Raw genomic sequence first — 14642 nt, forward strand, 5'->3', positions numbered from 1 at the left:
TCTCTCTCTCTCTCTCTCTCTCTCTCTCTCTCTCTCTCTCTCTCTCTTTTAAATTGGCTGATCTCAACCATTGTTTTCCTCTGCAAATTGGATGAGATCATTGTTCTTGTTTTTGAGACAGCTGTTGCCTTGAAATTCAAGGCTTGAACTTGCGCACATATCCAAATGCTTGCAATTTGCAAAAATTTACTTAACTGCAATTTGCTACACGATAACGGCATCATTATTTCAATAATTTTGCTATTGATGCTGCTGCTGTTAAACATTACATTTGTTTTCATATCTTACGAATAAATTTTCTATTTGATTTATGCACTACTCTTTCTTTTTCTTTAAATATTAAATGTATCTCTTTTTTTTTAAACACTAAATCAAAATGGAAGACTTTCAACTTTATTTTGTATATATAATTCATTTCATTCATTTTTTTAAATAGTTGTTTTTTTAGCATTGTTTTTTCATTGTGTTTTGTTATGTCGGCCTCACGTTCGACTTTAGAACAAGGAGTGAATGAGTGAGTGAGTTGGTGTATGAGTTGAATACATCGAAAACGTAAAGTGTTTAGTTCTGAAACGGTAGAAGTGTGAATTTTCCGGAGAGTTTTTTTGAATTATCTTTTTCAATGTTTGATCTTTTTTGGCGTCTGTTACAATTAAAAGATTGTGTGATAAGTTGCACTAATATTTTTCTTATAATTTCTTTCGAGGAGAATTTGAAAAACCACAATTTCGCCATCCAAGCGAACGAAATGATAATGTTCCTTAGTCATGCGCAAAAATGAAGAAAATATTGAATTAGTTTAAGTGTTTTTTTTTTGCTTTAATTTATAAAAACAAAAAACAAAATTCATTTAATGAAAAAAGTGCGAAAGAAAAATTTATTGTGAAATTTCTTTAAATGTTGATACATGATTTTTGATTTGAATTTTATTAATAAATATTGACTTAGTGTTAAACGTGCTCAATAATCGATTCGATTCGATTAAATTTACGTGTGAGAGGGAGAATGATAAGTGTAAATTATCGTTTTTGGACATGGAATTGTCAACTTCTGTGGACAATAAAATTGATATTGCCATTTACCACAAACCCACTGACACCTTGAGAACAATAACTAGTGATTCAAACTGTAGCATGCAACACAAATTGGCTGCGTATCATTCAATGGTTCATCGATTGTGTCGAATGAAACTCTCGGCACAAAATTACATGACTGAATACGCTCGCATAAAACAAATGGCGAAAATAAATGGCTTCAAAGGAGATTTGGTCGACGTGTTGATAAAAAAACATTTAGACAAAATAAACAAATTTAATTTATCGACATTGTTTTCGCAAAACACGTCAGAAGTGGAAAGAGTTAGAGTTGCTTTGCAGCTGCAAAGTATGACAAATCGTCCGGTCTATTCAACTAAATCCGCATAATTGCGTCCAAGTTGACAGGAGACAATCGGCTCCTGTGTGTGTCGTTAAAAAAAAAGTGTCCATTCCTTTTTTGGTTAGATCAAACAACCTGATGACAAGCGCCAATTGAAGAATTGAATACAATTGAATGCACAGATGTGGTTTTGAACAGACAGATGATGATGTATAAAATTCAAATCAAAATCATGTATCAACGTTTATAGTGACGCAAATAAAAACTTAAAGTTTATACAAATGAAAAAGTAAACGTAACGTTTGTTTGTTTATTATTTACTTGATGCGATGAGAATCAATTTTTAGGGCGGGGGTATTAAGATCCATTTTTTTTTTCATTATAAAAAATTTAGGGGGAGGTCACGACCAGCAAAATTAGAGGGCGGAAATCCGGACGTTACCATCTCCAAGTGGAGGGTAAATCCGGAAATACACCCCCCTAGTGCCCACTTCTGTGAAGAATAGACATTCATTTCGATATTTACTCCATTGTTCCGTATTGGAACTTCTTTATTTTGTAATACCTAATTGGGAATTGAAGAGATTTTGTTAAACAAATAGGAAAAAATTGTTTCAATGAAAATGCTTTGAGCGATAAGGAAACAAACGAAGACGAAAAATTTGAAGGAAAAAAAAATGAATAGATTCAACCTTGATAAAAAAAAAATCATTTTCAACGGAAAAACTGCAAATATGGTTATGAATGCGTTGCTTACCTCCAAACACCATATGCACTAACGGCAGCTAATGATGCTATTGCTAATGTGGTTCCAACGAACAATGGTGCTGACTCATCGCGATAAGTGCCTGTCATGGGGGAAAAGGAGACACAATCAATATGGTTAAAGTTGCACATGTTTCTTCAACCAAATAAGCTCAATCACACATTTACATGTGTTTCATAAGCAAATAGCGTATTCAATGAACGTGAAAAGATTGACTGTACAAGTATTCCCCTTTAAAAAAAATTCCCCTTTGAAAAACAATTCCCTTTTTGAAACGAATTAATTATAATTGATCAATAATTATTGATTTCAGTCATACAAAATTGTGTCTTTTTTTGAATGCAATTAAAAATTTGGAATATTTCTTGTATTTCTTCTACTAAAGTTTTGTTTTTGTTTTAATGGTTGAAACTTTCATCTTTATAACTAGAAGACAAATCGTTTGAAAATCATATGATAAACTAATTGTTAAAGGATAATTGTTCCAGAAAGATATGTACTTGTTCAAGCTTTTTCTTTTCAAATTTAAATTGATTCATATGAAATTGAACTGATTCTTCATCGAGTTCATCGGAAAATGAATGAAAACACTAGCACATTTACCTGAGGCTGAACACTGGTATGGAGGTCCCCAGGTGCCCTGTACTCTGAACATAAAACTTTGCATGCGTAACTCGCGCAAATTCAGGATAGCTGTGTGTCCAATTCCATCGTATTCATCCTAAATGTATCAAAAGAAAAGCAAAATGTTCATTCAATATCGTATGAGAAAAAAATGTCTGTGAAGTTCTGTCTTTTTTTTTTAAATGTCTTCGAAAAATCAAAGACAAAATCTCCGTAAACAGAATGAAACACGAATGCAAAAGAATCCAAAACATTCGAATAAAATATGGACTAATATCATGTTAAATGTTGTTTATGTGTAAAAGAAATCTTGAACTAATGAAATCCATGAAATTTTTATATATTTTTTGAATATTAAATGCTCACCCGTGAATGCAATATGATATCAGATTCATTGCATGAGTAGGATTTACCAACTGGCGTCGGGAATAGTAGCTTGCTTGGATCGGATGTCAATTTCACCTGAACAAAAGGAAAACACACTGGTTAGTTTGCATTCAAATCAGTATACTTAAAATGGTTTGGATTTTTTTTTAAACGGCAGAAAAAATGTAACGAAAGAAAAATCAATTGAGAAAAGTGGAGAATTCGCACTCACTTGTAGATTTGGTCGATCGATTTGCTCAAGCAACGGATTGGATGATGAGTAAGCTAGATCGATGGTGCTAACGTACCATCGTTCGCCGCCAGGTGTTTTCTTGAACAGCATAAACAGTGTGAATCCCTTGAATATCATCGTTAAGCTTTGCACATTGTCATCGGAACAGTCACCGCTGAGTTCGGTTTCGTCGGGCATAAAAGTGTTGGCGGTCGCATCTTCGCCAGTCGATTTGCGATACTTAATATCGAGAATGCCATCGGTGCGAATGAGAATGCAGGTCGTACCTTTGGTGTTGTTAACACGATAAAGTGATACGGATGCTCCACCAGAATCACCCTAAAAACAATGACCGTAAAACAATGCGAGCAAAATTAATAAGAGTGTCCCAATTTCAACATTGGATAAGCAAAATAACAAAAAAAATCGATATTATTCCTTAATTTGACGTTGCAAAAATTCACTTCATTTGAAGATATAAAAAAAAAATCACTTAACCACTTGCAAATATTTGATACAATTTTTCGCTTACCGCTGCTTTCGATGGAAATTTTGTGGTCCGTGGTTTTTTCGTTGCCAGTCCTTCCAATTGCAGTGCATTCGAAATGTAAATCAACATGCCTGTTTGCAAAGCCAACGAGACAACATCAGAGAATTGCATTTTTGAACCAAAATCGCAACAAACGTTGAAGAAAAAATACCGAATTATGTGAATATTTACCCAAAATCACGGCCAATTTAATCAACCAATTGACCATTCGATCGAAATTGAATTGATTTATGCTAAAAATGTAATTCATTTTGTTGCGTTCGTTCGACCAAAAATTCGAAGGATTTTCCTTATCACACGCTCACACGAAATGCGATTTTGCTGGTCGTTCTCTTGTCGATAAGAAAATCACCGAAGAAAATCCACAAAATCACCGAGTTTCAGCCCGTCGTTCACTTTATCACTTTTTCAATTCGATGAGTGTATGCAATTCGAAGGAAATTCGTTTAGTTGGTTCACGTTGTTGATTTTTCTGTTCAAACGAAAAATTAATTTCCAGAAAAGCAATATTTTTGAAGTTTAGCTTTTCATGTGACCTTTTCCTCGTTTCTCATTCACTCGCATCGACTGTCTCACTCGTACACGCACACAAACGCACCAATACAAACACAACACTTGTTTACCCATTTGATTACAAGCGAAAGAGATAGTCAATTTGGATTGTGCTACTGTTGTGCCTATGCGCGGGAAAAAGACAAAGCACACCCTCACACAAACACACTGCTTTGCACCGTAACAACAAATTTTCCACATCCATAATAGCACATACACTGTGAGCATACACAACGAGTATTGATATTGTAACTTGCGTGAGTGTATGCTTCGGCATGCGCATCAATTCATCGGTTATTTCGACTACAAACACATCCAGTCCACTCGTCAAACTATGGTTAACTCGTTGTTGAAAGCTTATCGAAACGGATATGTTCTTCATGATGATACGTGTCTACCCATTGTCCTAATCAAAAGTTCGCGCCATTGACAATCCACTTGGTAATCAGCAGCAACACCTAACACATCCTTGACCATATTAATGGCAACAATTTTAATGCAAATTCCATGCTCCTTTTTTTTTATTTGAAATTATAAACGTTTTTATTTTTTCCACCCAATTACAATTTAGAGTTTCTTTGTTCTGTGAACAACGTCTATTACAAAATAAGCACGTCATAATTCATAAATTTACGTATTCAAAACGGATATAAAATCTTTTTTTTTTTCATAATTTTGATTATCATTTGCTTAAAAGAGGTAAGGATCGATTGAAATCATTTGCTTTGATGAAAAAGTACCACCAGCACACCATGATTCAGTGAACGTTAGATTTTTTTAAAGAATGAAAAAAAAAATTCAAGTGTAGTTTGAAAATGTATCAAAATGTGGCCTTTTGTCGCTCCCGAGTTCAGTTAGCTATAGCTCTAATGTGCTCATTTTGCTGTCATGAACGAAAAATAGGCAAATCGCAATGAGCAAAAGGAAAAAAATAGCGCAAACTGGTCCCCAAATAGCCGAGTAATCCGTAAGGCCATGATCTTCCGCAGTACGAAGAAATCGAAAATTGTACAAATTCAAGAGAGCTTTATGGGGATATTGATGATCCTGAAATGAATTGTGACATTGGTTGAAATCAATTAAGAATTCATGCATTTTTATTTGATAATTTTAATTTTATTTGTAGAAAAAATGCGGCTACTCCATGATTTGATTTGCATACCCGGGTGAACGTGATACGCTTTGATGAAAGCCTACAGTCGTTCGATGAGGCTTTCATCATTTTTATATACATTTTAAATACTGAACGCCTAGGCTTTCAATGCTACGAATGCACGTATCGCGTTCACCCGGGTAGCTACAAGTTTGATTGACATATCAAAATCATATTCTATATAAAATGATGAAATGGCTAACGCTAACAATACGATATAAAATGATAAAATAAAGTTTCTATGAAGATTTGTTTGGTACAATTTCAAAATAAAATTTACTTGATCCAAAAAACGAACAATACATTATGATTGTTGACTATATAATGTCAATGTTTACCTTTTCGAATAAGTTTATAATGCATCCATTGCAATTGTATTCTTCGTGGTTTGGCGTCAAGTATACGACCGGATCTTGGGGTATTAATGTAATCTGAATGAAGTTGAAAAAAAAAGTTGTTAAAATTACTTACGAGACTCTTAAATATATTCAATATTTCGATTAATTGGTAAGAGTACAATGGTTAATTGCTTAATTCCTTTAAAATACTCTTAAATATAATTTTTCATCAAATGGCTGTGTCAGTTTGGGCTAAAAAACCCATTTTTCAAATGAATTATACGAACATGTTATACGTTTAAACGTCAACTAATTAGTTGACTAATTATAATTAGTAGAAATCTACTTACTAGTTCATTATGACGGTGGGTTTGCTCAAATATCGAATGCGATGAATTGTAACGAACTCGAACACTGCTAAAATACCACTTTGTATCGACTAGCGATCGTCTCAAATCCAAATTAAATGTGAATCCATCGTATACCAAATTGACACCGGCTGATGTGCCCGAACAATATCCGAACGTCCAATCGATGTCGATTGGCAGCAATAGGACAGCCGTAGCCAATACTATATGATCACCGGAGTTTTTATGGTAGGTTATATTTAAATTGGCATCGGTTTCAACCGTATAACAAATTGGACCCTTTGATTCTCTTTGGTAATGATGAGAACTTGGACGCTAATCGATCAAATTGAATGTTGGTTATTAAAAGGCTTCGGGAATCATTCTTTGGAGATAAGATAAACTTAAGGATAGTGTAACAATCAAACCAATTGAAGATATAACGAAATTTCTTTTTCCTTTGTATTTAGAAGAAAAATCCGATAATTGAGTACTTACTTGAAAATTTCTAATTGGAAGAATTATCGAAACGACATTTGATATACAAATCAACACTAGATACCGACACCAAAAAATATAGACATAGATTGCAATATTTACTTTGCTAAAATCCACAGATTACGAATGAAAAAACAAATTTGAAAATCGGAGAATTTACCTGAAATAATCACTACTTTAAACACCCAATTATATACTCGATCGAAGCAAATGCTCGTGGAAATTCTCATGTTTTATCCACTCCTTTACGTTTGCCACAAATGTTGGAAAGTTTTCTTTGACTGAGCACAGATTTCCTCGCATTATTTGCTTTTGTATGAATTTTTTGCGCGTTTCATATTCCCTCTCATCGACATTGGGCCATTTCATTCGCACGCAAATTGTGACGAACAAATACAATACACACATACATAGCACATAAGAGTGCGTATGTGCCGTGTGCTTTGTTACAAATTTATGATTTGTTTTCACGACAGCATAAATTTAACATTTAGATATTTGCGATAAACCATATATACACCGGCGTTCGTTACCCGTTACTAAACTTTGTTCCAATTAGCCTCGCGACGAAAAAATATGACGACATTCTTGGAAAGGGCGAAATTTCCTTTGAATTAAAAGAAATCTCTGTTGTTTTATTATACATTTGATTGCTCACATTTCTTTGCTTACAAAATGTTTATACACAAAAAAAAAAAAACTTGATGCATAGGGGTATTGCAACTACCATAAAATATATGTATTTCATCAAGTTTATCAAGCTCTCTCCGAGTTTATGCATAGTGTTGAACTTTTGTTCAAGCTCTACCATCGAAATGTACAGTAAAATAATTTACGGGCACGACGTAAGATAGCGTTTTTTCTGGTCAAAAAAGTTGCAATATCCCTTTGACTTGATGAATATTACAAAATTCTTTTGGTCATATTTTCTATTTCGAACGAATTTCTAGTTTCGAACGAATTTCATTCAAATCAGTTTTGTTCTTTCATGACTTTGCTTTCGTGGATGGCAAATAGGCAGACAGCGACAAACAATACGAATGCAATAGCCAAGATTGGACCTAACATGACTTTGTAGTTGATATTCCTGTCGGTCGATGGTTTCAAGATGCGTTGGAAGGAAAAATAGTCCAGATCCAGTGCAGCTTTGTGACTAGTATCATTTGTATCCTAAAAAATGGCGTACGCAAAAACGAAAATGTTTTTTATTTTTTCATTTTCAATTTTTTTATCAAATTTAATGGACATGTAGTGTTAAAAAATAAATCAAATTCAAAAATTACCACCAAATTTAGGCTAATATTACATCTGATGCATGTATGTATGTCAAGAATCGTTTCAAAGTGTAACAGATGAACTTTATCACCCGATAAAAATACCTGAATAGCACACAGTAAAAATTAATTCTCTAAAAGACTGATTTAAAGACACAACTCACTTTCTGATAAGGCTGATCGCTTTGTTCAAACAGCGGATTGTATGAACGGTACCATAACTGGACAGCATAGAAATGCCATTCTTTTATTTCGTTCAATTCGAAATCCATGTTCATTTGGAGTCCATTGAAACTCCAACTCAAAGAAGCCGTGTTGTTCAAACAGTAGCCCGAAATGTAATCGACGTTATTCGGCATTGATATGTTGGTCGTGTCATTTTCACCTGATGTCCTTCGGTGCGTTATTTGCAAAATGGCATCAATTTTGATGATAATAGTACAAGGCGTATATATTGTTTGATCCACCTGGTAAACTGATGCATTTATGCATTCATTTAACGTTGCTACATGATGAATGAAACAATAAGATACTTCTTTAGTTGTGTCACATCAATATTCTCTTCTTCTTCTTTAAAATAACAAACTGTTTTGATGAATTTACCCAAAAAAATCGCCAATTTCAATGACCAACCCGTCATTTGGTCAAAGTTTGAAATACTTGAGGTTTTCTGCTACGTCTGAATTCTGACTAACTAATGAATTTTTTCGTCATAGCTTCGAATACTTGGCACCGTTTGACATTTTTTTTCCATATTTTCTCTACATTTCGCAGTGACGGCTTCATTACGAACTCTGGTTTGATACGGCACACAACAGTAGCTAACAAACACATACATATTTTGGCAAACTAAGGGTAAGTTTTTACGTCATATTTCAGATTGCAGCAATCACATCAACCCGTTGCGCGCATTTCAGTCAGTATGCACCAAGTACCATTGGCGATTTCAGTTTGAGCAGGTTTGAGCAGTGTCGAATTGTAGTTGAGTCGAGTATTCAAAGTGCTCGTAGAGATCGAACCAAAACCAGTACTTGACAGATTTTTAAGTCAAAAATTCAATTTTTCCCACGAAGAAATGAGGTTATTCATGATTTACAAACGAACATTGAAAGCACCACTTTTTGTTATTTATATTTTGAAGAAAAAAAAACAACTCTCGCAATCGAAAAAAGTAGACATTTCATAGTTTTTACAGTAAAACACACGTGTTTGACATAAAACAATCTTTTATTTATTAATCTAATTAACTTGGTTTATTTATCTTTTCCATCCATCTGTCAGTGCATCACACCATTGTAATTGATTTCACATATTTTTCATGATTTCATTAGACTCTAATATATACACGCATCTATTGATTCGGTCAATTGTGTTGTTATTGTTTGCTATTGATAAGTTTTGCGAAATATTTTTTTATCTATGCGTCTACTGTATTTGGTCTTCATTTGTCGCTAGTAAAATGGATTTTTGGTGGAAATGTTCCATAATTTTTTTTTTACATAATTGAGCTACAAATGTGTCTGATCTTACAATTTATACAGCTCTCAATGTCCTGATCGAATGCTTTGAATGGAACATATGGAACATTCGATCCAAGGGGTCAAAATAATGAATGATTTCTGTTTCTTTCTGTTATGGGCTCTATTTATTGATTGCTTCTTCTTCCTACACAATGAACGCTGCCTTATGCACGAGGGAAGAGCTGAGATAAAATTAAAATAAAATCGTGTCGTTGCTATCAAAATAATAAATTCTCTATTCACTAAATTCTCCATGAAAAATGTAAATTGTTGCGCGTTTCGCTTTCCTTTCTTTTGTTTTTTCTATTGATGATAAAATCGATGACAGCAAACAATTAAGAAATAATATAATGAAATACTTGTAGTTTTACTCTTAACAAATAATAAATGAAAAAAAAATTAGGATAATACGAATATTGGACATAAATGGGCCACGTAATCACTTCGGAAATTGAATGAAATTCCGAAAACTCGCAAAATGGGCTTTGAACATTTCTCAAAAGATTATTTTTATGATGGGATTTTTAGCATTTCTTCTGAACACAGTGCGATTTAAAAACACTTTAGTCAAAAAAAATTAAGCGATATCCTGTCATGTGGCTCCGAATGAGTCAAGTCAAGCAGAAAATGTTTTTTTTTTACAAATTTTAGTGCTCATTTAAATGAAAACAATCAAATATTTTTAAACTGTGCAAAAACTATTGAAATTGATTCTCATTTTTTGCCTTATAATTCAATGCGAACTGTTAATGCTTTATCAAAAAAAAAACCATGGGGTCAATTGTTGCGAGTTTTCGTCTCCATTCTTAGACTATGTATCGGTGTGGATTGGATAAATTGATATAAATACTGGCCGGTTGAATATCGGATAATATATTGATTTTGGGTAATGAGAAAACAATAGACGCGTTTCGAAAATCTGAATTAAAAATTGATGTAATAACTAATCTGCTGTAGCTGAACTGAATCACAATAGAAGACTTGGCTCGGAGTAAGCGTCGTTTGAAAAACAAAAAAAATCGCAAATTATGGATTAAATTCTGTTTGAAATGTGGTTTTTGTTCTCTTAAATTCTGTTTGCGTATATTCAATATTTCGTTTCATAAAATTTGAATTGTTAGCACTATTTTTTTCTTCAATTAAATTCGAACAATTTTTTTCAATCTTCAAAAATCGTTTTTTTACTGCATTAATTTCATTCAGAAGTATTTCAGAATATTTTCATTCAGAAGAAAAATTTATTTTTAAAATCATTTTTTTTGCTTCGATTTTTTTTCGTTTTACTCCAAAAAATATTTGTTTGCGTCAAAAGCTGGGTTTAGTTGAAATTTCGGTAATATTTTTCTTTTCGTACTTTTTTTTCTTTCTGCCATCGATTAGTTTTCAAAAGTGGTTAATTTGTATTTTTCTGTGGTAATTTGACTTTGGGTGATCGATCACCTTTGTATAAATGAAAAAAAAAATCTAACACTTTTTCATTCGAATTGAATCGAATTTATTGCACAAAATCGCAAATTTTTCCTTCGATTTGTCAAAATGTTATTTGAAACAATTAATTTTTGCACCAAAATTTTTGTTTTTTTTTTACTTGCTCCGAATAATTGAGTATTTTTTGTGAATTTAAATAAAAAAAATTGAAATAAATTTTCTGACTTAGCCGTGAAAATTAATTTATATTACAATTGATTCTTCCTTTGTTTTCTTCAACAAAAAACTAGTTTTAGAGCCATATGAATATTGCTTTGCCAAAAATGGTGTCCAACGTGTTAAAATACTTAAAAATTATGTTCCATGAAATTTGTTTTTTTTTTTCAACAAAATTAGCAATCCATCGTTTGAGCCCCAATGTGGGCTCAATCACTTATGTAACAATTCTTTCTTTCTTTTTTTTCTTCTCTTTTTCGTTTTTTCTTTCATAATTTACATACGTGAAATATGTTCAATTAGTTGCTAATGATGGATGTTCCATACAAAATAAATATTACAATCAATGAAGCGTGAAAAAAAAAATTAAAACGAAATGAAAAGAGAAAAAAGGACGGTTTTTAATTTCCGTAACACTAGTTCAAATGTTGTCATTGCAACCGAAATCTAATAAAACAGTTTAAGCCTTATCTATTCGAAAATATTACACTTTGTTTTCTTTTTGTTTTGATTCCAGTAAATCCGAAAATAAAAACGTTTCTACGAAACTGAATGCGAATGATTTTGGTATTTTCATTTTATTAATATGATTAGTATCGCCGGTTTGTGAGAAATAATGTATAAATTTAATGAAGAAAAAATAAAACACAATCTAATAAATTCAATTGAATGTGTTGTTTGATGGTGCATTCTTTGAAATACTTTTTATAAATATCACACACCTTAAACTGCCAAATTGAACTGCCCATCGTTTTGGGTCATGAATAAATCATAATTATTTGAATTGCCAAACAGAAAAATGCAATTCATCAAAAAGAGAGAAAGAGAAAAGTAAAAAAAATGATTTCAATCCTTGGCTCGAAATACCTTGCTTTCTCTTGTATACGCAATTCACTTAAACTCTAATATTTTCTACAAAATTTCTCGATAACGATAACGAATTATGTTCTCTGTTCAAATGACCTAACACTTAGGTCCTAAACCTTTGATCTTCAATCTAAAAAAAAAACAATCGATTCAGTGTAAAACAAATGAGCGAATGAAAATAATACGACAATTAACGAAAATGATTTGAAGCAAGCCAAAAAGCGGCAATGCTTCGATATTCAGGACATTTTTTTCATATGAGACAACGCGCTGATGTGTTGCTCATTTTTCTTTCTCTCTAATTAATACTACAGCTCAGTTACGAAAAGAGCCTGTTTTATGCATTGTCACCAAACTCTTCCTCATCACTTGATTCGGTTGACATCACCGTCCAACGATTCTTATTGAAACTATCCTCGCTAAATTGTTGCCGCAGCTGTAAATTGTTGAACTGGCCAACGCCACTGTGGAACGACTGCGATCGAAGCACTGCACTGCTGTTAATTCATCCGATTCATATTTGGGACATCGCCAACAACGAAATTGAGTGGAAAAAAAAGAGAGAAAAAAATTTATTCATTAATTTCTAAATCACATATTTCTTTTGCACTTTCGGTTTTCAGCTAATTTTACTATAGATAGATATATATGCGGTTAGTTACTGCAATTAGCTAAAATATTCTATTTATAAAATTTCAAACGGTTTTGCGGAAAAAAACACACATATATACAGAGTATTCGTGCTGGTGAGACATAGACACAGCAAAATTGATTCATATCTTTTTGGTTAATTGCAACACAATTTGCGTTTGGTGGCTTCTTTTAGGTGCGATGACCGACACGACAGCGGCGGTTATTTGTTCAAATCAAAGTCGAATTCATTTTGGTGCAACATGATTTATTTGGAGTGTTAGTTTGCATTTTGATCAGTGCAAGTGTTGTAAACATTTAGATGTTAAACGAATTCATTGATGATTTGGGTGCAAAATGCATCGATCTCTGGTTTATCGATGCTGTGTATATTTGTGTGTGAGGTGATTTTTTTTAATTGAAATTTGTATCACGATTTGCATTTCAATTAAATGGCATTGGTAAAGTGAATTAATTTGATGTTTGGTTTACTCAAAATTTCATTTGCGGTTTAAAAATCGACGGTAAAATTGGTTTCTTTATCAACATCAGTGACTAAACATACAGTGTGTATATTTAGTGTTGTTAATTGATTAATGTTGAAATAGATTTCGTTTAAATTTCCATCCAATTCAATGAAATTTCCATCGAAATTGTAAATTCCATCAAGGCTTTGATAGAATCGGCTTTTTCACAATCGTTGACAATCAGCCAGAGTTAGTCAAAATGAGATCAAAGTGTGACAAAATGCACGAATAAATTAAATTCAACCGGTTTTAGTGTGAATTATTCATCGAAATCAACAATGTTGGTCCAACATGTTGCTCAAGTCAAAAAAAAATCACTCTAAACTTTCAAACAAACAAAATTGAAAATTTCCCAGTAATGATAACGATAACGAAGGAACTAAATTCCAACATTAAATTTCCAAGTGAACTAATTTGACAAAATTGGTTTTGAATTCAATTCAAATGCTAATTTTAAACACACTTTATCTGTCTAATAATAAAATTCTAATTCTGCTTCTGAAAAGAAGCAGTGGAAAGTTTCATCTAATCCACTTGAAAAATGAAACATCTAAAGTTTCTTTTTGTCAATGAACACAATTCGAATACTTAATTTTGTTCTTAAAAAAATCAATCGAAAAAAATCAATGAATTGATTCATCGAAAAGAAAGAAAAAAAAATGATTTGAAATTGATTCGTTGAAAAAATGATTGCAAAAAAAGAATTTTTTTCTTAAAAAACAGTTAAGTATCTCCATTTGGATTGCGAAAGCTAAATCACGCCAATAGATAATACACATTGTAGCCGAAAGAGTTGCAAAAATTCCAAAAAAAAGAGCACACCATACAAAAAACACTCCTTAAATTGGTTTAAGCTAATCCACTTGAAAAATGACTCATAATATGAGATGAAAAAAAATCTGGTCAAAAAGCGGCAAAAAAATGACCGAATTTGGACATAAGTCCAATTCAAACCGAAAATAAATCATGAGAATGGACAAAAGAGAGCGCGAGATTGAATGAAAGGCTCAGTGTAAGTTGGCCGCCGACGGTTTAGCCGCCGACGAAAATCACTCTTGGCCGCCGGCGGCCAAATATAACTTTATGAAAATTACTTCTGGCCTCCGGAAAATTGACTTTTGGCCGCCGCCGGCCAAGTGTGATTTCCGAGAATTTTTCGGGCCGCCGAAAAAAATTGCTTTTGGCCGCCGGCGGCTAAGAGTCATTCTCAGGAATAATTTTGGCCGCCATTAAAAATGCATTTTGGCCGCCCATGACGAATTAGTTACAAAATGCAGAAAAATGCTATTTCCTAGACTCACGGTTACTCTCGTTCATTGTAATTAATTGCTGATTGAAATAAAATGGTAGTACCAACAGAGGTGGAGAGGAGAGCGC

The 14642-nt window shown here is 32.8% G+C and overlaps 4 protein-coding genes and 1 long non-coding RNA gene across 17 annotated transcripts in view; 1 reads left to right on the forward strand and 4 right to left on the reverse strand.

Annotated features, from left to right (window-relative positions):
• Positions 1 to 10: 10 nt before the first annotated feature.
• Positions 11 to 4544, reverse strand: LOC129574649 (uncharacterized). 3 transcript variants are annotated; one of them, XR_008688717.1, is made up of 8 exons: positions 4087 to 4544; positions 3898 to 3986; positions 3366 to 3704; positions 3134 to 3229; positions 2747 to 2864; positions 2135 to 2225; positions 1699 to 1942; positions 11 to 567 (listed from the first exon to the last, which is right to left on the reverse strand). XR_008688717.1 is itself a non-coding variant. In XM_055456937.1 (7 exons), the coding sequence occupies exons 1-7, from the start codon at positions 4163 to 4165 to the stop codon at positions 1900 to 1902; spliced, it is 855 nt and encodes a 284-aa protein (XP_055312912.1). In that variant the 5' UTR covers positions 4166 to 4544; the 3' UTR covers positions 11 to 1899. The 3 variants fall into 3 exon arrangements, 1 of the variants encoding a protein (XP_055312912.1); XR_008688716.1 differs by having other exon boundaries at positions 11 to 760; XM_055456937.1 differs by having other exon boundaries at positions 11 to 1942.
• Positions 4545 to 5076: 532 nt separating this feature from the next.
• LOC129574653 (uncharacterized) lies at positions 5077 to 6875 on the reverse strand. The gene is made up of 3 exons (XR_008688719.1): positions 6309 to 6875; positions 5959 to 6051; positions 5077 to 5514 (listed from the first exon to the last, which is right to left on the reverse strand). It is a non-coding gene; the product is annotated as an uncharacterized LOC129574653 (long non-coding RNA).
• A 359-nt stretch (positions 6876 to 7234) lies between these two features.
• On the reverse strand, positions 7235 to 8758 carry LOC129574652 (uncharacterized). The gene is made up of 4 exons (XM_055456940.1): positions 8681 to 8758; positions 8242 to 8582; positions 8087 to 8182; positions 7235 to 7973 (listed from the first exon to the last, which is right to left on the reverse strand). The coding sequence occupies exons 1-4, from the start codon at positions 8715 to 8717 to the stop codon at positions 7776 to 7778; spliced, it is 672 nt and encodes a 223-aa protein (XP_055312915.1). The 5' UTR covers positions 8718 to 8758; the 3' UTR covers positions 7235 to 7775.
• Positions 8759 to 11800: 3042 nt separating this feature from the next.
• Positions 11801 to 14642, reverse strand: part of LOC129574762 (uncharacterized) — an 11899-nt gene continuing 9057 nt past the window's right edge. For 5 of the 11 annotated variants that reach the window (XM_055457215.1, XM_055457211.1, XM_055457214.1 and 2 more), the window contains one exon: positions 11801 to 12605. In XM_055457215.1, coding sequence (XP_055313190.1) covers positions 12446 to 12605 — 160 coding nt within the window. In that variant the 3' untranslated portion in view covers positions 11801 to 12445. The remainder of the gene's footprint in view (positions 12606 to 14642) is intronic. The other 6 variants (XM_055457219.1, XM_055457218.1, XM_055457217.1 and 3 more) reach the window with 3 other exon arrangements.
• Positions 13146 to 14642, forward strand: part of LOC129574769 (40S ribosomal protein S12) — a 13991-nt gene continuing 12494 nt past the window's right edge. The window contains exon 1 of the mRNA XM_055457234.1: positions 13146 to 13156. The gene's annotated coding sequence lies outside the window, so the exon portion shown is untranslated. The remainder of the gene's footprint in view (positions 13157 to 14642) is intronic.

Source organism: Sitodiplosis mosellana, unplaced genomic scaffold, assembly GCF_009176505.1.
Source record: "Sitodiplosis mosellana isolate CC-2019 unplaced genomic scaffold, AAFC_SMos_1.0 Smas_scaffold_6165, whole genome shotgun sequence".
NCBI classification, from domain to species: domain Eukaryota; kingdom Metazoa; phylum Arthropoda; class Insecta; order Diptera; family Cecidomyiidae; genus Sitodiplosis; species Sitodiplosis mosellana.

What these genes read in the sequence shown, in the direction of transcription:
- LOC129574649 (XM_055456937.1), bottom strand. Translation starts at nt 4,165, where the DNA reads ATGAATTACATTTTTAGCATAAATCAATTCAATTTCGATCGAATGGTC. An exon ending in TAAATTGGCCGTGATTTTGG is followed by an intron (nt 3,987 to 4,086) that starts GTAAATATTCAC and finishes CTTTGCAAACAG; the next exon opens with GCATGTTGATTTACATTTCG. An exon ending in ATACCAGTGTTCAGCCTCAG is followed by an intron (nt 2,226 to 2,746) that starts GTAAATGTGCTA and finishes CCCCCATGACAG; the next exon opens with GCACTTATCGCGATGAGTCA.
- LOC129574652 (XM_055456940.1), bottom strand. Translation starts at nt 8,717, where the DNA reads ATGACGGGTTGGTCATTGAAATTGGCGATTTTTTTGG. An exon ending in GAAATTGGCGATTTTTTTGG is followed by an intron (nt 8,583 to 8,680) that starts GTAAATTCATCA and finishes TTCATCATGTAG; the next exon opens with CAACGTTAAATGAATGCATA. An exon ending in GCGATCAGCCTTATCAGAAA is followed by an intron (nt 8,183 to 8,241) that starts GTGAGTTGTGTC and finishes TGTGCTATTCAG; the next exon opens with GTATTTTTATCGGGTGATAA.